At 36.8% G+C, this 22,255-nt stretch overlaps 1 protein-coding gene across 1 annotated transcript; it reads right to left on the reverse strand.

Annotated features, from left to right (window-relative positions):
* Positions 1–5,492: 5,492 nt before the first annotated feature.
* On the reverse strand, positions 5,493–20,775 carry LOC148063397 (SUN domain-containing ossification factor). The gene is made up of 23 exons (XM_087811040.1): positions 20,571–20,775; positions 17,582–17,678; positions 17,259–17,381; positions 15,496–15,704; positions 15,298–15,405; positions 15,097–15,223; positions 14,916–15,027; positions 14,218–14,342; positions 14,071–14,138; positions 13,892–13,999; positions 13,702–13,807; positions 12,501–12,556; positions 12,321–12,403; positions 12,187–12,252; positions 12,055–12,111; positions 11,901–11,988; positions 9,745–10,893; positions 9,058–9,145; positions 8,887–8,991; positions 7,899–8,044; positions 7,601–7,683; positions 6,707–6,753; positions 5,493–6,588 (listed from the first exon to the last, which is right to left on the reverse strand). The coding sequence occupies exons 1-23, from the start codon at positions 20,633–20,635 to the stop codon at positions 6,154–6,156; spliced, it is 3,651 nt and encodes a 1,216-aa protein (XP_087667166.1). The 5' UTR covers positions 20,636–20,775; the 3' UTR covers positions 5,493–6,153.
* Positions 20,776–22,255: the final 1,480 nt, after the last annotated feature.

Below are 22,255 nucleotides of genomic sequence, written 5' to 3' on the forward strand. Positions count from 1 at the left end.
TCTCTTTGGCGTCGTGCGACTTCTCTTCGGGCTCAGCTGCCACTAATAGAGTTCCCTTCATCGCACACAGCTGCACTTCGCTCGGAGCTACACTCACAACACATCCACACCTTCCAAGTCAGACAGTTGGTCCTCTGAGAGACATTTTTAAACTTCATCTTGACCGGGACTCACGTTAGAAGGTTAGCATTTAGCTACTAGAACATTAGCTGAAACATTTTTGTTTTATTGCTTCTATTAAGACTGTGTTTGGTTTGTGAGATTTAAGTTTTGCATTTCATTCAATGAAATACAATCATATACAGGATAACCTTTAGTAGAATTTAGTTTATGTGCTTTGAAGGTAATACACTTGAGTTGAGTTAATAAAAAGTGCGCTAACAAGATGTCAACGTTTAGTAGCTAATCATCACAAATACAATCAGTTAATATTCCGTGTTAAAATCATAACAATTTAAAAAAGATATCCCACATTATGAAGCAAAAATAATCCACAATACAGGAAGGAAAGGTGTAGCGTAATCTGGCGGGATTACTGCTTTGGACAACATTTAGTTGGCGATTTTGAGAAGCTAGTTCTAGTAGCAGCTAGTTAGTTCTGTCTGGTTGAAGACTTTTTCTATTGATGACACAATAGAAACTGACATATTTTCCCACCAAATAAAGAGCCAAATTATTTCGAAAAAAGGTTAAATCTGTCGAAAGATATCGACTGAAGGCAGCTACGAACTACTTAGCGCTATTTAGCTAACAAGCTACGAAGCTAAAGGATACATTTCCTTAAAGCAGGCGTCCTACGAACCATTTGCAGGTTGATGTTCCGTTTCCCTCCATTTAATATCTGCATGTAGTGCGACCTTAGAAAATGACTTTATTTTGCACAGTTTCTGGTGTTTATGGAATAAAGATCATTACTATATTAACGGATTAGCGTTTTTATTGTATTTATTATACACTTGAAGAGTTAAAAAAAATGTAATTTCTGGCAAATTGCAATTTGATTGATTGAATTTCTTTTATTATTATTATTTTACTTTGACCAATTTATCAGTGAAACAACACAAAAATGACAAAATATTAATAAAGAAATTATAAATCAAAAATTGAAAGAACTACAATACAATTTTAACCGACTTCTCTGACCCCCCAATTTTCTTCTCTGTCACCCCCTTACAGATAAGGTTTGAGACCCCTGTGTAAAAAAAAAAAATGTAAGTATCCCCACCCCCAAATTTACCTCTGGCGCCCCCTGGCCAATACGGTTGATCACCGTTAAAGCGTCACGTTGATCTTAATCTGCTTTTTTTATATCTTTTTATTTTTTTTAACAAAAACAGACATTTTAACAATGATCTGTTAAACGACATGAAAACACCAAAAAATATGTATATAAATCATACAAATGAAAATGTAAGGAGAGGAAAAGTGTAGCAGAATCTGGCGGAATTACCCCCGAATTTATCTCTGGCGCCCCCTAGCCAAGAATGTTTAAGACCCTTGCATTAAAAAATGGATCTAAGTATCAACTTTTTCTGTCATGTTAATATCAACTTTGTACTTCTGAAAATGAAATTAAGCAATTTTTTCTTCTCATTGAAACAACAGCAAAACAATCACCAAATATAAGTGAAATTTTTACAAAATATTTTAACAAAAATACAATTTTTTATTGTCTCATCCACTAGTTTTGAATTTTAGCAATCCCGCTGGCCAATCAAGTTTAATACCCTAGTATAAAAAAAACTGATTTTATTGTCTTTTTCTTCGGTTCATCTCATTTTTCTATTAAAAAAAACTAAGAAAAAAAGAAAAAACAACTAAAATTTCAACAAGTAAACATCCAAAATAAAACATTTAATTGGCTCCTCCACTCCACTAAATGTACCTCTAGCGCCCCCTGGCCAATGAAGTTTGAGACCCCTGCCTTAATTATAAAATGATAAATTAAAATATATTTTATTGAGTATTGTTTTGATTGTTTAAGCACTTAGTGACCCTGGTCTGGAAAAGCACTATATAAATAAAATTTACTGTATGTAAGTATTGTTATTTTTAACCATCTATGTTATCTTTCACGATCTGTTCTTCATTATTCTCATCTCAATGTTATATTCTTCACTTTGTTTGGTTGTGTTGTGCTTCAGAAACTCTAAGGAAAAGGTTCATACCTTCCTTCGCTCCTGTATTGAGTCAACATGTCACGTCTCATCCTCCTCCTCGACATGTGTGGCGTGAGGATTGGACCTGACCCGGTGGAGGTGGACTCCATGTTGGATGAATGTTTGAAGGAATCTCCATTATTTCCTCTCGCACACCTCAGGCTTCTGCGTCAGACAAGACACTATCAGGAAACTCCTGATGTTACCGTGGTTGCAGATCTCAGACGACAGAGACGCACGAGGCTAAGAAAAAAAAAAAAAAAGGCCAGGAAACAGTGGATTCTTCCTCGGGGGAGATTGTTATTCATATGCATACGTCTCGTGGACGAGGCTTATCTCATGTGACACGTCTTTCCGCGGCTTTTGAGCGGCTTTTGAGCGGCTACTCCAGTCCTGAGAGTCGAGCCCAGACTGAGCTGAATTGATTTCAAGTGGCTGTCGACGCGTTATCAACATCTCGCTAAGTACGCGGCTAAACGGCTGCGTCAGCCCCGTCTGTGTCGCGCGACTATCGTGGGGATTTACCTCGGAGGTGTGAGCAGGCGAGGCCGGGACGCAGCTCAAGATCCGTCCTCGATCACGGATTATTTTGTGATTCTTTAGGGATATTTATCAGCTGCCTTTTTTTCAGTTAGCTTTGAATGCTAAAAAAAATTCTACGATACTGTATCAATTTTTCCAATCAGATTTTACTTTTTTCCAGTAATTTTGTGGTTAATACTTTCATAAAAATAATTACATTTAAAAAATATTTAAAATTAACATGCAAAGATTAACGGCGTTTGTTTATTTTTGTGTTGCAGTTATACTTCTGGACCACTAGATGGCAGCAGTTATTTCCCCTTTTGCAGCCAAATGAACAATGAAATCCAGCAAGATCCTGGCAATGACTGAGGATGAGAGGATACAGTCGACCCAAACCCTCGGTTTCATTTTAACGGTTCTTGTAAGGGGTGCGGGAAAATATCGATACATTTATTAATCGCGATAGTCTTTTTCACGATACCATATCAATATGCAGAAGCACTCTATTGATTAGTATACTGTATGTATATATACATATAAATTCTTATAGCTTTCAAATCATATTTTATTTTCTATCCTGTTTATCATTTAAATAAAGTGTGCAAAAAATTTAATAATTTGATAATTGTAGAATTCAGAGTTTTGAATTAAAATGAAAACATCCAGTGCATTTGTTCACTTTTGTGTTGCAAAACTTCAGGACGCTACATGGCAGCAGTCACTACGTCCTCCTCAGCTAAAGGAGCTACAAGATCTGACTGAGGACGAGAGGATACAGTCGACTCCAGCAGCTTTTAAAGTTGATGTTTGGACATATTTTGGTTTCTAAACAAATCAAAGCAGTTACGACTTCGTCAAGAGTCATGTGGTCTGTAAATTCTGCAACACCCGCAAGTACTCGGACAATACAACAAATATATCCTTGTTACTACAGTATCACTATATATTGTATCTTTTCACAAAAAAACTCTTGCAGGCGATAGAAGATGGACGCGTGTTCCTTTCCAGCTACTCCTATTGAGAATCTTATCTTTTCTGCTTCTAATTCTACATTTCGTTCACTCTAATTGCTAATGTTTGGCCCTGCATCACACGTGTCTGTTCCATCCCATCCGCACTCTCTTCTTCGCCTCACCGTCCTCAAACATACGTTCATTCTTCATTCACTTCTGCTGAAATACATCCAACAACCTCCTACTCGTTCGCTCACGTCTGTCACTCATCTATGAACTACGAGGCTCGAAGGAAGGAACCGGTTCAGGATCAAAACCCTCCGTGTTCACCTCTGACGTGTCCCTCACTTACATCATGTTGAAATCAGAGGAACCAGCTGTGGAGGAAGGAACAGCTGGAAGGAGATGGAGCGCTGATGAACACTGGGAACAGAGGGATGCGGGAGAATCCGCCGCATAAATTGCAAATCCGTATTTAATGCCTCGGTCTCGAATGGTATCCTCGGAACATCAAAGGACCCTCTCTTCTCCCCTCGCTCCCAGAAATCTAAGAAAGCAAAGAACTCAAAAGGATTATTCTCCTCGTGCACCCCCTCTATCCCCCCATGGAGGAGAGCAGCAGGAGCCAATCAGAGGAGAGGATAATTAAAGCTGGAGTCGGTGGAACACGGAGGTGCGAGGAAGAGGATGAAGAAGACGCGACAAGACATTCAAAGAGGACGTTTAGCAGCAGCATGTGCTCGCTGACCCGCGACCGTCTGACATTTCAACACGAGTTTGTCTCGAAAAGGTTAATTTTATGTTGTTGTTGTTCTTAAACGACTCAGACCCGGAGAGCGAGTCACATTTCCAGATAATCCCTTTTTCTTTTTTTTTTTATCAAACTCCTCTTTCACAAGAAGTTCAAAGACATCCAGATGAATCGGCTCTTCTGACCGACGTCTGAATGTCAACAGATGCGACAGGAAGTCACATGACTGGACCGGTCTCGCAAAAAACAAACTGAACAAACACGAGGCTATTTACTTCGCACATGTTTCTACAGCGAATGACGATGCGTTCGCGGTCATGTGACACAGAGGATGAGACTAAAGAATAAAGAAGTTAAAAAAAAAAGACAAGTCAGTTTGTAAGACGAGCAGAAAGAGATTTTAAAATAAATACATAAATGCAACGAAAAATGAAATCTAGAAAGAAAAAGCGAGCAAAAAATGTAATTAATATAATAAATTAAATTAATTGAAAAATTTAAATTGATTGTTTTTGCCACCGACTTGAAAAAAATGTTGTTTTTTATATAAAATTATTTATTAGCTTTTTTATTTAAACAAAGAACCTCTTCTTCTAATTATAACATAAAAAATAGACAAGAAAATAGCAAATAAATACTAATAATTTGAACTAAAATCTCTAAATAAAAAAAAGCTATATATATAAAAATATGTATCTTTTATTATTATTTATTTATTTATCATTAATTTCATTCTAACTTGAATGGGAAAATACACATTTGACTATAATAAAATGAATAAAAAAATTATAAATAAATCTCACGGATAATTAATTAAAGGAATTCTTAAAAAGAGACTCTAAAAGTAAAAAACAAAACATTTAAAATATTGGAGAAATTTTATAATATAATAAAAAAAATTAAATAATATAAATGAGTGGATAGAATGAATGGATAGGAAATCAAATAATGAAATTCATTAATAACATTTTGTTCATTATTAATAATAGTTGAATTATAAATAATGAATATAAAAGTATTGGAAATATTTTGAAATACAAGATGTGATTTTGGTGTTTTGATCATGTGTTCGTGGAGGTAAAAGAATGATTCTTCAACATCCTGGAGCTTCAACACAACAGACACCTGTAATTTAAAATAACGAGAGAACAGTGACAGCGAGTCCAGAACAAAAACCCAGGAGTGAAAAGAGGATTTCAGAGCTGCATTTACAGATAATCTTCCAGGCGGAGGCAGAACGAGCAGGAATACTGTTAACAAAATGAAGAGGGGAAAAAAGGAGCATCAGGCGCTCATCTCTGAAGGAGTCGTGCTGCCCAGCAGGGTCACATGAATGAAGAGGTTTGAACCTCGTTTCTCACCACAGGGAGACGATGAGACGCTGGAACTGGCAAACATGCAGCCAGTCGCTCGACATCCTCCTTCCATGCGATGATGGATGCGGCAGCAGAGAGAATGAAGACGTCTCTGCAGCAGAAAGCATCCCTGAAGCCATTTATTCCAGCTTTAAGTAATGACTCATCACAGGAAATGATGGGGTTTCTCTTTGGAGGCGGAGCAACACTGCCCCCTGTTGGTCGACTGGACAGGTGCAAGCGGGTCGACGGCATAGACGTTAGAAAAATAAATATTAAATATCGAATTTTTCTTTTTTTTTAACCCAAATAAGGATGCACTTTAATTGCAAGCTGGGAAGACGATTGTCGATCGTAACAAATATAAATCTCTGGTAAACAAACGATGGATTGTCTGGAGCAGAACTTTTCTAGACCGGACCAGAGAAGTCCAGACCGAACGTCCCCGACTTCCTGCCCAGGACGTCCTGCATGTGGGGCAGGGGGTGGCTCTTGTCCCGCTGAGGGACCTGGTGGTATTCCACCACGCCGCACGTGGGCTTGTGACGCCGGCGTCTGGGCGCCCGTCTCTCCGCCCGGGTCACGGGCGCCGGGAGTCCGTCGCAGATGCGCGAGCACGCCGTGCTCAGCCCGCAGAACGAGGGGTCGTCCGAGTGGGAGGAGGTCTCGGAGCTGGGCTCCGACGGCGAGTCTCTGAAGGCGGGGGCGAGGAACCTCTGGGCGAGCGTGGGGCGGGCGAGCGCCGGCCCGCCGTTACACTTGGGGGCGCCGTTGCACAGTTCCGGAGCGGCGTGGAAGGAGAGGGTCTCCACTTCCTCCAGAGGTTTCATCCTCCGCCGCCTCTTCTGCAGCAGGACAGAGGAGTCAGAACCACGACACGCCTGCACAACACACTGCACAACACACTGCACAACACACTGCACAACACACTGCACAACACACTGCACAACACACTGCACAAACCTTCTTGAAGGCTGCACAAAGACTGGTCGTCTCCTCGTGGAGGACGTCTGCGAGGAAAGAGTTAAAAAATATATGATATTAGATCATTGGCATCACAATATTCAACAGTTGAAATAAACTTTTTGTATTGAAAAGTTGCTGTTGTTAAGCATTTAACTGTTTTTTTTACATTACATTTTAAAAAGAGATACAAAGCAAATATTGATTAAAGTTCAAGTGGAACAAACTGTGTGATTTTATATAATTTTTGTTTAGAATTTGTATGTATTTTAATAACTGAATTAATTTCATATAGAGTAAGATGTTTTTATTACAATAATTCAAAAAATAATTGTCTAAATTCAACATATTTTTATTTTGTAGTCTTTTAAATTCAGTCACATATTCATAGTGCTGCCATGATTGCTTAAAATTTCGATGTGGATTTTTTAAATAGAAAATGAGTCAAGAATAAATATCAGTGCCATAAGAATATTGAGAATAATGGTTTAATTTAATATTTAAAATGTTGAAAAATAAACTCTTTTTTTTAATGTAGGCATATATTTAGGATCTGTTATTTTTTTGTAATAAATGAATTCAATGATTTGTATATTAAAAGGTTGATTTAGTTATTATTATCACTGAATTATACATTTGGAATATTTTTTAAATTAATTCCTTATTTCTTTACATATATAGTTTGATATTATAATTCCAATAATTATATATATTTAAAAAAATCAAGTTATGCCTTTTTAATTTAATCTAAAATATAGTTTGTAAATAAATATGTAAATTGTATAAAAAAAAAAGTTTTTGTATTTATTATAAAAAATATATATATATATATTTTTTTAATAGAAATAATTGAATTCAATAAAACTTCAGGTAAAACATGTTCTGATGACGAACCTCGGCTGTCGTCCAGCTGCAGCTCCTCCGAGTGTATGAGAGGATACGATGCGCTTCTCTTCAGGCCTCCGTCGTCGCAGGATCTGCGTCCAGGAAGACTTTTTATTAAAACATGAGCTCACTTCAGATTCCAGCTGCGATGAATAATCGTGTCAATAAAAAACGGCCTAATGAGAAGAAGCCATTCATGACACCGGCGCCGCTTCTCATTAGCTTTAAGGGCCAATTTGTGCGACACTCCATATTTCATGTTCGCTCTTTTATACTCAAGGCATCACGAGCGCAGGTGATGATTTACCTCTCAGGCGGGCACAGGTTGTAGGTGCTGGGCGTGACTAGTTCTGGCGTCTGAACCGAGGAGCGGGAGCGGTTGATGAGCAGCACCAGACCCACACACAGGCACAGCAGCAGAGAGAGCAGCAGGTAGTTCTCCCTGTCGGACACCTGGGGGCGCCAAAAACAGGTCTGAGCAATCATTAGGTTAATGTTCCCCGAACCCTCTGGACCTATTTGAGTTTGTTACGAGGCCACGCAGAAAGATTATTTTTAAATATTATGCTCTATTGATTATGTCTGTCTCAAAGGTATTTTTTGTTTTGGAAAAAGACCAGATTTACACAAAGTAACATTAGCTTGTGATTCTTGACGCTTCAAGATGCTTGTTTCAGTTAATAAATCAACCTTTTACTAATTAAAAAATGTTGGGTTTTTTTTTAATGAAAGTTTATTAAGTAGCTATGTACTATTAAATAAACTTTACATTTAGGATGTTGAAACTTTGAATTCTAAGGTTTGACTTGGTTTTTATTGAATAATTGAATTTAATAAGTTGTATTTTGAAAGGTCGAATTTAGTTTTTATTTTAGTGAATTAATGAAATCATACATTTTTTAATTGAAATCATGTTGGGGTTTTTTTTTTTTACACACAGAGATATTCTTATTCTATATTATGTTAAATGTAAGCATTCATTTATACTGAATTTAAAAGATTTATTTTTTAATTATTTGGAAAAAATCTGAAAATATCTTTTATTTATTATATATATATTTTATATATCAATTATTCTATTAAAAAATAATTCAACCTTTTTAATATGGAAATTGTTCAATTGTATTTGTCAATAACATGTTATAATGCTTAAGAAAACGTTTCAATTTAAAAATTTGAAATGTAAATTCAATCATTTAATATTCTAACGCCATTGACATACTTCCATAGTGGACTCATGAGTTCCTCACTGGTAATGTTTTTACATAATGGAAATTTCTTTGTTAAATTTTTACCTCGATCTGCAGCTCGCTGACCCGAATTGACAAATTAAGGACCAACAAGGTCACGTTCTCCAGCTGACCCTGCAGGAGCTGGATGGACTCAGTCTGACGCTGATCCTTTAAAACGAAAATAAAAAGTTGAATTAGATGTCAGGGGGAAAAACAACATAATGTTTATTTTACCTGTTCTTCTGCAATCCTGGAGGTGTTCTGCAGTTTAATGATGGTTTTGTTGAACGCCTTCTGCATCTCTTCCATCTGTCTGCGATACCTTCCCAAGTACAAGACGATAACAAATCAAACAAAATACTTTTAGCAAATCTTCTATGGAAGTAGATCAGTGACATCAGAATATTAAATGGTTTTAATGAAACATTTCAAATGTTGAAAAGAAATGCAAAATTTTTCAATAAAATGTATGTTAGTTTTTTTTACCATTTCATTATATTATTTTTTAATTAATTGAATTAAATAATTTGTATATTGAAAGTTTTAATTTGTCTTTATTGAATAATTGAATCCAATCATAACCAAATAAATCTTACTTTTTATTTATTTTTTAATTTTTAAATATATTTTTTATAAGTGAACACAGAGTTTGATACTGTAATTACAATAATTATTTAAATTTGTAGCCTTTAAAATTTAATATATAAACAAGATCCAACTTTCAGCCAATCAAGCGACGGGAGATGATCACATGATGACATAGAAACAAGATAAAAGGTTCATTTATAAAAAAAATATATATATATATTTTAATTTAATTGTTTATAAAGAAAAGCAAATTAAGCTTTTGAAAATACAGATAATTTAATTAAAATAGTTAAGAAAAAACAAAAAAAAAACATTGCATGTGTGGCTGCTCACCTCTGACTAAGCTGCTCCAGGTAGCGTCCGCTCAGCGACATGTTCATCTCCAGGGCCTTGATCCGATTGTTCAGTCTCATGAACACGGACTCCTTCTGGCCGGAGCTGTGAACCTGGTTACCGATCGGTTCTGAACCGTTGAGGGTCTCTGCGTAGATGTCGGTGAGGATGGAGGAGGAGGAGCTCACCATCTGACCGCTGGTGCCTGACGGCGCGAGGATGTCCTCCGTGAGCAGATCCTCCAGTTTGTTCTGTGTGATATCGGCGTGGCCTGTAGAGGGCTCCACCTCCGTGGAGGAGGAGTCGAGGGTTGCGTCAGCAGAAGCGTGGCCTTCTTGCTGGTGCGTTGTTGTGTCGTCTGTCGTCACTGGGGTTGAAATGAAGGTGTCGTTCCCCGAATGAGTCACGTTGGCTCTTGTCTCTTCTTCTGCTGGAGCCTCAGTGGAATCAGTGACGCTCGGCTGGATGGAGACGGAGCTGCTGGAGGTTAATAAAGCATCCGTGTTCTTCACTGCTGTTGGCTCATCTGGACTCTTCTCTGTGGGGAGAAGCTCACTGGAGAGCTCGGGGGTCTCCACAGTGATGTTGGCGGGAGAAGAACCAGCAGTAGCAGGTGGAGTCAAAGTGGAGCTTTGACTCGGCTCCAGCGTCTGAGGTTCAGTGGTTGATTCTCCAGTCACTGACTCCTTCTTCTCTTCTTCTTCTTCTTCTTGCTTCTGAGGCTCCTCGGCGGGCGTCGGTGCAGGACAGGCGGAGGGCGACACAGGAGGAGGCCAAGTTGAAGTCGAAACGAGGGGAATGGTTTTCCTTTTCCCCATTATTTGAAGCTTCCGTTGTTTGCAGAGCCAGGCCGAGCAGCGCTGCAGGAGGTACTCCTGGAGGGAGTGAGAGGAGAAAATGGCGGGAAGGAGTGCGCAGTAGTCGCCACGTCGTTGTTTATCTTGATCGGCGTCGCTCTTCTCCTCGTCCTCATCTTTATCCAGCAGAGTTATTGTAGAGCTGATGTGTTCTTCCTCCTCCTTTTCCAGAGGAATGACAATGATTTCTCTCTCGGGCAGATCCTCTTGTTGACTAGAGTCCGTGGCAGGAGGTTCTTGAAGCTCTTCCTCGTTGGTCTCCGGTTGAATCTCCACTTCCTCTTTATCGGGACTGAAAAAAAAAGAAAACTTTAATTATTCCATCATTTTTTGTGAAATAAAAGTAAATATAAATTTAAATATGACTGACATAATTAGTGGTTACGCAACATTTCTTTTAAGACTGTAAAGTTGTGACGGTTGACGGTCTTGCAGTTTAAGTTTACATTAAGCGAGGTAATCTAAACAGGGCAAAATACTTTTGCTGATCAAAAAAGCAAGAAGGACAATTTGAACTGAATGCTATACAAGCTAGCATAGCTTGTCAATAAAAATGCTAGCTGTTGTCGTCGTGAGGTGAAATCTACTTATATTTGAAGATTGGAATTTAAATAATATAAAAAACTAACCCAGTCATTTTACGATAAAGAAAATAAAAAGTTTTAAAATAAATAACAAATAAAACTCTTATTTGACATTAAAATGACAAATATTAATTATATATATTTTTAAAGACTTATTACATCTTATTTTATTTGACATGTTTCAAACTCAAGGCTCAGGGGCCAAATCTGATCGATCTGATAAACTGACCTGTAAATATAGATAAGAGATACATATTGTCAATAATTGTACAGAGACTTCCAACAACTGTAAAAACGATTTTTAAGATATCAAGACATTGTCACGATGACTTTTTGTCACTGACGGTTCCGTAAATAAACAAATGTTTCGTTCCGTGACTCAAATTGTTGAGACTTTGCCCCCTTGTGTGTTCGAGTTTGACATTCCTGTTTAAGGTCGTGCTTTTTGATAACAAGCGCTCAAACTATAGTTTTATTAAGGATAATCGCTCACTTACTATTGACAGTTTTTTTAAGATTGCATAAACAAAACTATTTTCTGAAAAAGGAACTTTTAAATCATCAATGAAATATGTTTTTTAAGAGGCAAAATTGTTAAAGAATAAATATAATTGCTTTGTCATGATAATAGTTAAATTCCCGAAAGAGAAGGAAATCATTCATTAAACTACACAGAAACCAAGTAGTACTTATTCAACGTTTACATGAAACTCACACTGAGTCGAGGTCACCGGTCTCCGTTTCATTTTGTACTGGCAGCATCGGTTCGGTGAAATTCATTCCCTCTGATGTCGACATGTTACCTTGAAATCCCGGAGAGACAAATTACGAACTGAAATCCACTCGGGGAGACGTTCTATTGGACATACCTTGACCCCCGCCGAGCACGTTGACAGCGATATTGTTGACCATGTTCAGAATGACGTCTGTGGAAAACATCAGAACTGGCTTAAAAACAACATTGTCTTAAAGCAGGATTGTCGCCCGTTAGGTCGTCTGACCTTTGGCAGATCCAATCAGATTATTGGAGCACTTGACCTCTCCAGCTGTGTGTCCAGGTGGATAATCTGTCAACACAACACCATGAAAGGATTAAAAAAACACAGAAACATACACGTGAATCAAAAATCCTCACCGAGTTCATCGTCCTGATCGTCTGGTCGTTCGGAGGGATCCGCGTTTTCATCGTACTCCTCCACCATGCTGGTGCCAAACACCCTGAAACATAAATAAATATGCAAAAAGTAGAACAGAAATGTGATTAAATCATCAGTAAGAGCATCTTAGAGAAGTTTGAACCTTCATCGCTTCATACCGTATGAGGCTGAGCGGGCAGAAATGTTCAGAACCGAAGTGAGAGACCAGCTCTACCTGAAAAACAAACGTCTCATTCTGTCAAATAATTCAAATGACACTTAAAATCAACAACCAGAACATCCCCCCTCATAGTGTTAATAAAAGACTGATTCGTCTTTGAATGAAAATGAATCATTGTTTGTCATGTTAAACAGTTTTCTTCACATGATTGTGTCATTATTTAGTGGTTATTTCACTTCAAAAAGGAGTTTAGTTCACAGAACAACTGATTCAAACATTCTCTTCAAAAGCAGGCCAACCTTTATGTACTTGGTGAACATCTGAAGCAGAGGAAAGAGAAAAAGAAGAGATACAAATTAAAGAGATACATGCATTCGACCAATGTTTGTGTATTTGTTTTCTAGATACGCAGAAAATTGGAAAGTATTATCCTATGGAAGTACATCAGTGCCAGCAGAATATTGAATTGTTTAACTTTACATTTCAAATGTAAAAACCTCAATTTTTTAATTATTGAATTCAATCATTTACAGATTGAAAGGTTGAATTTGTTATTATATTTTTTTATTGAATGGAAAAAATATATATATATATTAATGCGTTTTATTAAGCTTAGTACTCTTTTGCCATTGTCTGCCGGCACTTCTGTACTAAATACATTTTCTTTACTGAATTTGAAAGGATATACATTAAAAAATATTGCATTTAGAGAAAAGATTTGTTTAATTATTGGAATAAGAATATGAAACCATAAGTGTACAATAAAACCTTCATTTTGAAAAAAGAAGTCACATTTTTTCAATTCAATTATTGAGAAAAAAATGAAGGAAAGAATAATTATGAAACAAAATTCAACCTTTCAATAAATAAGTTATTTAATTCAATTGTATAAATGTTTTTTTAAATGCTTAAAAACTATTTAAAAAAATTAAACATTTCAACATTTTACATGTTAATTGAAACCATACAATAATCTGATGGCAATGATATACATCCATAGAAACCAAACACATCATTTGACTGAATAGTTTACAATATAACAAGCGAGATGCTACACAAGCTAACATTATAAAAGCAGCTGATTACATCTGCCTATCTTACAGCCATCTATGTCGTTGACCATGTTGGAAAATTAATCATAGCTTGTGGCATTTTTAAAATTATTCTGGACTCCAGTTCTTGCTATTAACTCGACGTACTTTCACATATTTGGCGTAAAGATGTTCGTCCAGTGGGAAGGTCTGGACCGTGCGTTCATCGCGGGCGTGGAAGGTTCCCAGCTTTACCCACTTGTTGGTCGGATACCTTGGAGGGAATAGATGTTTAAAATAATGTTTCATGGGAAGAAGCTTTAATGAAAATGGGGTCATTCACAAGGTCGTTGCATACCTGTCGCTGATGGAGACGAGGAAGTCTTTGGGTGTGGAGGAGAAGAGCTCGAAGTTGGCGATGTCCAGCTGTTTCAGCTGGATGGGCTCACAGAGCTCAATGATGAACCTGAGTCGAGGACAAGAAACTATCTTAGTTCGTTTTCATCTACACAAAAAAACTATTCAACTCTTCCTCACCAAATTTTGTTGCTGCATGGGTTCAACATGTACAAGTCCATGTTCTCCCTCAATATGGCTGAAGTGCTCTGAGTGGATAACAGACCCCAAAGTTAGTTTATTGAATTTCTCCAGAACTAGATCAGGGAGGGTTGTTATGTGGGTCACCTTGGCTTCTGGGTTAGAACCGAGTATCTTGGCTCCACACTCCACTGACGCATAGTTGTTAAAGTTCTTCTGCACCTTCTTCACCGTGGTGGTGCCTCCATTGTTGGAGGTATGAGTCGTCTGAGCTGGTGACAAGAAAGAGTCGACTGAATCACTTAAAGTGTCAGGGGGCGGGGGGTTATATTTTGAACACCCTCTGCATTAAATGTAGTCAGAAAACTTTAACTGTCCACTTGATTCAATAACAACAATAATAAAAACTAATAAACTGAAACTTGCATATGCAATGCCATCCCTCTCAACATCTCTGTCAGTAACAGGGACCTGAACAGATCTCGTAATGCTTTGCCGCCCAGCCAACCATTCATTGATGGTGATCACTTTTGACATCGCAACATAAACAAAGCACTTGAATACAGTATGGGGAACAAAATGAGCCGTCACTACTGGAGAAGTGTGTGGAAAGGCATCATGGGAATTCACTGTTTTGTTGGCAGCATAAGTAAGGTGGATGTTGTAATTGGTTGTGTTGAAGTTTATCTAGTGTTCAAACTAACCATCCGTTTTAAGAGTATAACTGTACCTCGATAGATTATATTTATAGCAGTATTGTTTTGTTTTATAATCAAACTGTTTTTTAAATACTATAGCAGAATTACTAAATGGGACAATACGAGATCAAAGGTTCGTGGGCGTACTTTTCTCTTGCTCAACCTCCATCATTTTACGCTTCCACTCGTCAAAAGTGGGGATATCCTCGGGATCTTTGCCGCTGGGATCTCCATCTGTGGGCGGGGATAAGCTCTGGTCCTGTGGCAGTCGGAGAAGGAACATTAAAGCATGACTAGGCTCCACAAATATTTGTGTGTTTTTCTCTACCAGCTCCTTTGAGGAGTGGAAGGTGTTTGGCTCAAGATGCTGAGCGGGACTCAGGGAAGGGTCACTGTGGGTTATAGTTCCAGTTGTGTGAGCATTAGAAGTGTTCTCCAGAAGCACAGGAGGACTGCTGATGAAACATATAAACCCATTATTTTTTACTTAATACAAAAATTAAGATCCAAATGTAGTCAACACTTTTACCTTTCCCCATCAAATGGGTTGACCTCTTCTTCCTCCTCACAGTCAGCAGGGGGCAGCACTGACTCATCTCCCTCCATAGGAATGGACTCTGACGAATCATGTGAAATGCTGAAGACACAAAAATATATTTTATTTTATTTTAATATTAATTTTGGAGTGAGGCTGAAATATAAGTAGATAGAGGAAACAAATTCTTGCCTTTCTGGGTTTCCATCTTGAAAGTGGGCGACCGGTTCTTTGACCTCGGCATCAAAACTTAAGGCAGCTTCAGGCGCTTCAGTCAACGATTCTACATCTTGAGGCTCGTCTGCGTTACTTAACTGAGAAGTGGGCTCAGGTTCCGGCAAATGTTGTGAACTCGCCTCGTCCGAGTCGACATCTTCAGCCCGCTCGTCCACCTCGAGGAGCTGATGGAAAATAAAAAGAAAAAAGATGAAGAACCGGGCATCAACCTTTTAGCCAACATCGACAATGTGGAACATTTAAAGCTCGGAGTGTTTCAGGAATAAATCGATAAAAGGTGTTGGATGGCGAAAACACATCAGCCTTTATCTGGAAATTGTTCCACTACTTTACAGGCATCGCAGCTTTTAAAAGGATGAAGGAAACCATTAGCAGCATATCTGACATCAATAAAGATCTTTCTCCAATGTCAGATACTGAAGCAATAAAAAACAACACATCAAATGTTATCTTTGATTATATAGTTACAATGGAACAGATTTCTAAGAGAAACCCAATAAAGTTAGACCAAAATTTCCCAAATGGTAAGTAAATCCACATACAAATATACAAAATGTAAAAATCAAAGACCCTTCACACATCACTCAGTTGAGTTTTAACATGACTGTCAACAATTCATCTGGAAATAATGAACAGTGGTGAAAGTACATTTTTTGTAAATTAGTTTCTCGTTTTGAGCCACAAATAATAATTGTTTAGCCTTAGCGTTTGTAAAAGTGTTACAGTAGATTAAATCAGGGATCCCCAATATTTTGTGCAACGCAAACCAGTTTAACATTGGCCTTTTTTTATTTAAAAACAAAAAAACAGACAATAATCAATACATAAGAAAAGATACAATATAATTTTCTTTTTTTCAGTTCAGTAATAAATGCCTTATTGACCAGTACCGGTCCCAGTACCAGGGGCTTTGGGGCCACTCGGTTAAAACATACGCAGATCCGAAGTCTTAAAATCCTTGGTGTTTGTGTGTGTGAGAAAAAAAGTACCAGTTAATTCCGCTTTCTTTGTTTATTCACTGTACAGATATTGTCCTGGTGATTGCCTTTTAGATAAGCAGCATCATAACCTTCTCACAACTTGAGATTATTCTGAATCAGAATCTTGTATTGCAAGAGTTTGAAACAAAACATAGATTTTTTTTGTGGTTGCAGAACAGAATAAAAGAATAAAATGAGATAACACTCGCTTAATGAACCTGCAAACTAGACAGCAAACCTGGCTAGTTTGAAGTCAAGATCTGATAAGCACTCAGCTTCAAATACTGTATAACAAACACACATTTATCATAAATATAATAAAGCAATTATTAAAGTGTATATTGGACACTTTAATACATAATTTCTGGGTAAATAATTAAATTATAAGGATTTCATGAACCCACAGTTCCAATAAACAGTAGTCCCCCAATCCTCAGTCCAGGGACCAGCATTGAAAGTTATTTTGTTTTTTCAAATGTAGTATTTCATCTAAACTTACCTAAGCATACGACACTTGTCAAGACACTTATTTTAGTCAAGTTTACTCAAAAAATAAACCTGTAAACTAGTGAAAAGGAGTGAAACTATATGATTTATTTTTCCTGTTTTTATCTGAAGGTCAGTCCATGGATATTATATCGTTCCTGGGGTGAGAGAATAAAGAGGTGGGGGACCCCTGATTTACTATTTAATTTAGTAAGTGTGAACAACCCTTGGAATGATGAAGCAGCGCATTACCTCCAAGTATTGGTCTGGTTTCTCTTCCTCCTGGGTTGCCTTGCCCTCATTCTGATAAGTGGTTTCAAGTGAGTGCTCGCTCTCAGACGCTAATTGAGTGGTTGGAGTGAAGCTTTCTTCAACCTGCAACACAGACACAGGGAGACGATAAAGTCGGCGTCAGACATGTTGGGAATCGAAGGTGTTATTATGACCTATTTTAATAAGACGACAAAGAATATTAAATCAACACAAAATAAAACTTCAATAAAAACACACTGCTTTAATTACAGTTGAACTCTTTAGAAATGTGCATTCATAGCGTGTTTTATGACTGATCTTACCTCAGGTTGATAAAAATCTTTTGTCTCTTCCACCAAAACCACGTCCTGTGAAGACTCCTGGGCCTCCTCTGTGCAGCCCACATAGCAACTAGGGTACCTTTGAGACAGAGGTTAAACATTCGGTGTAAATCTAGGTCACAAGATAGTTCTTAACTTATCGTTTTCTTCTGTGACTCAGAAGCATAAAAACGTCAGTCGTCCAGGTGGATCTTATCTTTGCTACTAGTAAACTGCCACGTTACAAAAATTGCATAATCTTACATCAGAAGTAACATTTAAATCAGCTAAAACAAATGTTTATCCATAGCTTTGCTTATTAATCTCATAGCATCAAAGGCAGTAACAGCAACAGGAAGGTGAATATCATCTCTAGATATTCGTGGTGTGTAAAGGCTTTTCAAAAATAACAGTGTGTCCTGGAAGGTGGTGTACAGTCAAGGTCATTGCGACATGCCTGGGCTGAAAATAAGTTTATATATAACCGCAGACCTTTGTTATCTAGCAAGCATGACTGTAGGTCGTTCTCTTGCTCGCCAAACGCAAAAAGCATTTAAAAAAACTTGTAAATTGTTGAATTTAAATTCTCTAAATTAATATCAGAAAATTGTAAATTGATTTACATAGGAGCTGGAGGAATAGAAGATGGACCAGAAAAGTAAAACAACCCTTTTATGAAAAGATAAATAGACATTTATTTAACTTTAATAACTAGGATTTCATGCAAACCTTTTAAAAAAAGATTCAGTTAAAAAAAATTGTAATACATAAACATAATGTAAGCTCCTCACAACGGTATGACTTGCAAATAACCAGAATACAAGTCTAATCTTTTAAAATATTTACAATTCCAGGTAGACTACCATTTGCTTGACTGTCTGGTGCTGCAGCAAAGCTGACCCGACTTCAACAGCCGGACAGACCAGGGAACAACAGAGTGATTGTTTTCCAATTGAAAGCTAATTCCCAGAGGAGTTAAACATGGTGTTAAAGCTGGATGCTCCTTTTGAATTATTAACCAGTTAGAGTCTTGGAGCTTTTCCAGGGAAAATAGAATTGCAGATATTGTTTTTCTCAGCATTAATACAGTATAACTGGTTACATGATAATAAGAAAATACATTCATTTTTAATCCAGCTAGTAGTAAATATTTATTTTCTTCAAATATATAAAAAAAATAATTCTTAATAAATTGTTTTTAGAGGATGTGGTAGCTGAGCAAATAAAGAATAAATTGATTGGTCACTAGAACAGATATAAAAAACACACAAAAGAAATCATTCCTTCAGTATTTTTTTTATTTTAAATAATGAATCATGTCAACTAGAGTTCATTCTAACATTCTTATGTTTTATTTTTTCAAAATCCTTTCAAAATAATGTCACATTAAATGTGACATACAGAGCATTTAATGCTGAAATTGTGACCAAAATGTTTACAAACATCCAAAGCAGAAAATATAAATGATAACAACCGCTACTGATTTTATTATTTATTTATTTTTAATGTCCTTTCATTGTCTACTTCATGTTTTTCATCGTGGGTCTGAGATAACTAAAAGGTAATCTATGCTGTATGTCTTGCAAACATGTATATTTGACAAATAAAAGAACTTGAACTTGAACTTGATGACCAGACTAAGATTAACAAAACCACAGCTGCAAGTCTTCACAGGTACAACCTGAACCATTTTATCTGATTCTCAGCCAAGTACCACCACTAGAAGACAAACGTTTACCTCATCCCACGAGAGTATTTGATTTGAAATAATCTCAAGAAAAGTCCATGTTGTCAATATGAAAATGCTGTACCAGTTTTAACAGCTTTTATGGCAAATAATACAACAACTTTTGCAGGAAATAGTGAAAAATCTAAAGCACAAAAAGCATTGATAAGTCATGGAATACAGATTTACTTATCCTTCTTTTAAGAACCACTTATAAAAAGTATAAAATAAGAAAAGGTTATGACAGACAAGAGAGGATGAAGGCAGGTTGTGCAAATCTTGCAGTGTCATTAAAAGTTATAAGGGAAAAAAAGGAAGCTCTTTCTTGACATCAGATACTATGGCTTCTGTACTGACCAAACTCAAACCACAAAGCACTTGTTGTTCTAATTGAAAGACAAGAACTCCTGAGGGAGAAAGGTGGAGTTCAGGCTTCAATTATTAACTAGTTACAGGCTTGAGGATCTGGTGAAATAAGAAACTAAATATCCTACTATATTGAATTCTTTGGTAGAATCAGATGAGAAATAAACACTACTTTTTAAAGATGAACCGTAACGAAAGATGAGGACAGTATGAAGATGGCTCGAGTCCTAAGGAGAGATTTTAAATGTAGGTCATATCCTTCAGAAACGAATTCACCAACGACATATATCCATATTACCTTCGAGTGTGTTCTGCTGTAGTTACACGACTATGATAGTACATCACTGACTAGAAACCTGTTAATCTCTGGTTTAAATTGTTCAGATTAAGTGACAACTCTGACTGAGATACTTGGTGAGCCTCCCTGTAATCCTGCACAGAGCTCAAGGGTTTAAATCGATTCGATGTCATCCTTGTGGTCAAATTCTCCAAAGAAAACGCAGATTCACGACATATAATTTTGAACTTTGACCTCGTTAGCATTCTTACAGTTAGCATAATACAGTACTGCCTAAATCTTTATTAGGTCAACGTGTAAGGTTAACGTGTTGCCATAGAAGTATGCTATTTATAAGGTAAGTAAGTCGCACATGATGATAATGTTTATTTAACCACTTTTATACCATAATAAATTCAATGTTTATGTTTTGATTTAGCAGCTAACGCTAACATGTCATCTGGTCAGAAGTCAGCCAGGTGCCACATCACGACTAGATACATCAGATGAACAGAACTGTTTCACTATTAAACATACAACAATAAACCACTTGTTTCACTTAAAATCTTCCAGTAAACTCCCGTGTATAGCGCTGCTGTAAAATGGCTTTAAAATGAACTTACCAAAGGGCTAAAGAGAAGCATAGCGACACTGACACAACTCGCCATAACAGTGTTGTCATCTTCATCCTTTTCCCGCTGGAACAGACATTCTCGACATAGTATTTTAAAAGCGTTTTAACATTTTTGCCAGTGTTTTTAAAAGAACGTGTGTGTGTGTGTGTGTAGTCCGAGCTCGTTGTTTTGGTTCGTGTGTCTGCAGCAGCTTCTGTGCGGCGTTACATGGGCAATGCGCTTGTTTCTGCTACCACCTCTCCCCGACGGGGCGGGGATACGCTTGGCTAAATTTTAACGAAATATTTCATAAAAAATGTTTTTCTATTTTGCCAAAAACTCGTAATACAAATGTAGATTTATCGGTGTAGCTCGGACTTAAATCCAATTAAACATTAGGCGTTTAAAATAAATCCAGAAAATTGATAAATAATTAATTGTAAGACGAACAATAAGAACGATAATTACACTATTTAGGTTTAAAACAGTTATATATATTTAAAAAAAACTGTCCGAGTCCGTTTATCTTTAACTCGTGTCTTAATTTCTTATATTTTCTATTGAAAAATTTGTCGCCAGCTTGCAAGTTGGCGTAGTTAATACATTTGGCCACTAGGGTACGCCATTTTCTCAAGAAAGAAAAGCCGGCCGTGTTTAAAAAAAAAAAAGATTATAAAACCAAAAATAGTTATCTTGATTAATTGAAATTATCCAATAAGTAAATTCTGTCAAACTGAACACGAAGATATTGAATGAAAATTAATGTTACTTCTAATTTCAAATTCAAAGGCGTTTTGTTGTATTGTCAAGACCAACAATTTAAATTTAAACAATTTCCCGAAGGAGACCTCCTGAGGGATCAATAAAGTTTTACCTTACCTTAACATTGAAAAAATATAAAATATATATCTTATAAATCTGTCCATCATCCTCAGCAAATATCAAAATTCAAAATTCCCACAAAACCCAAAATAATAAAAAAAAAAAGATATATTTGCAGATCTAAAAAGATGTTGAAATAATAAAATTGTTTAATTAGATCTCAGGTAATTGTAAAGGAACTTGTAATCTCTGTTTTGATTCGTGTTTTTGTTGCACAATAATTTTCGTGTGTGCATTTAAACTCGTCTTGTATTACTATTATTGTTATTTAAGGTTATTATCTTTCATCATGTGATCCTTTGTTGGATCTGGTGTGAGTGCACGTCTCATTTTGTGTACAGGCCCAATATTCCTATCCTTTCTTACATCATTTTGTTTTATATATATAATATTTGCTGTATTTTAATAATTATTTTTAATGAAAAAGTTGTTGCGAAGTCGACATTATTAAACAGGATTTTAGCGAAGAAAGAGCGTTGTTTAATTACAGATATCTCGGAAATAGATCTACAGAGCCAATGACGGAGTACACGGAGTAGCCCACGACAGAATGATCACGAGAAAAGGTGTTATGAGGAAGAATTTTATTGAGGAGCAATACAGAGACACAGAAAATAACAACTGATGCAATTCCCCAGTTCAACACCACGCCCCCTGCTGTACGTGTCATGTCAATGTCACTGGAATTCTTTTTTGTTTGTTCTCCAAACGTCACACATCTCTTCCTATCTTTAACTTTGGCAAAACAGGATTGAGATTCGAGCCAATAAGGCAGTCTAAAATCAGAGTGAACACAGACGTTTAGGATTCAT

This window comes from Callionymus lyra, chromosome 16 (genome assembly GCF_982586985.1).
Source record: "Callionymus lyra chromosome 16, fCalLyr1.hap1.1, whole genome shotgun sequence".
In the NCBI taxonomy this organism is placed as follows: Eukaryota; Metazoa; Chordata; class Actinopteri; order Syngnathiformes; family Callionymidae; genus Callionymus; species Callionymus lyra.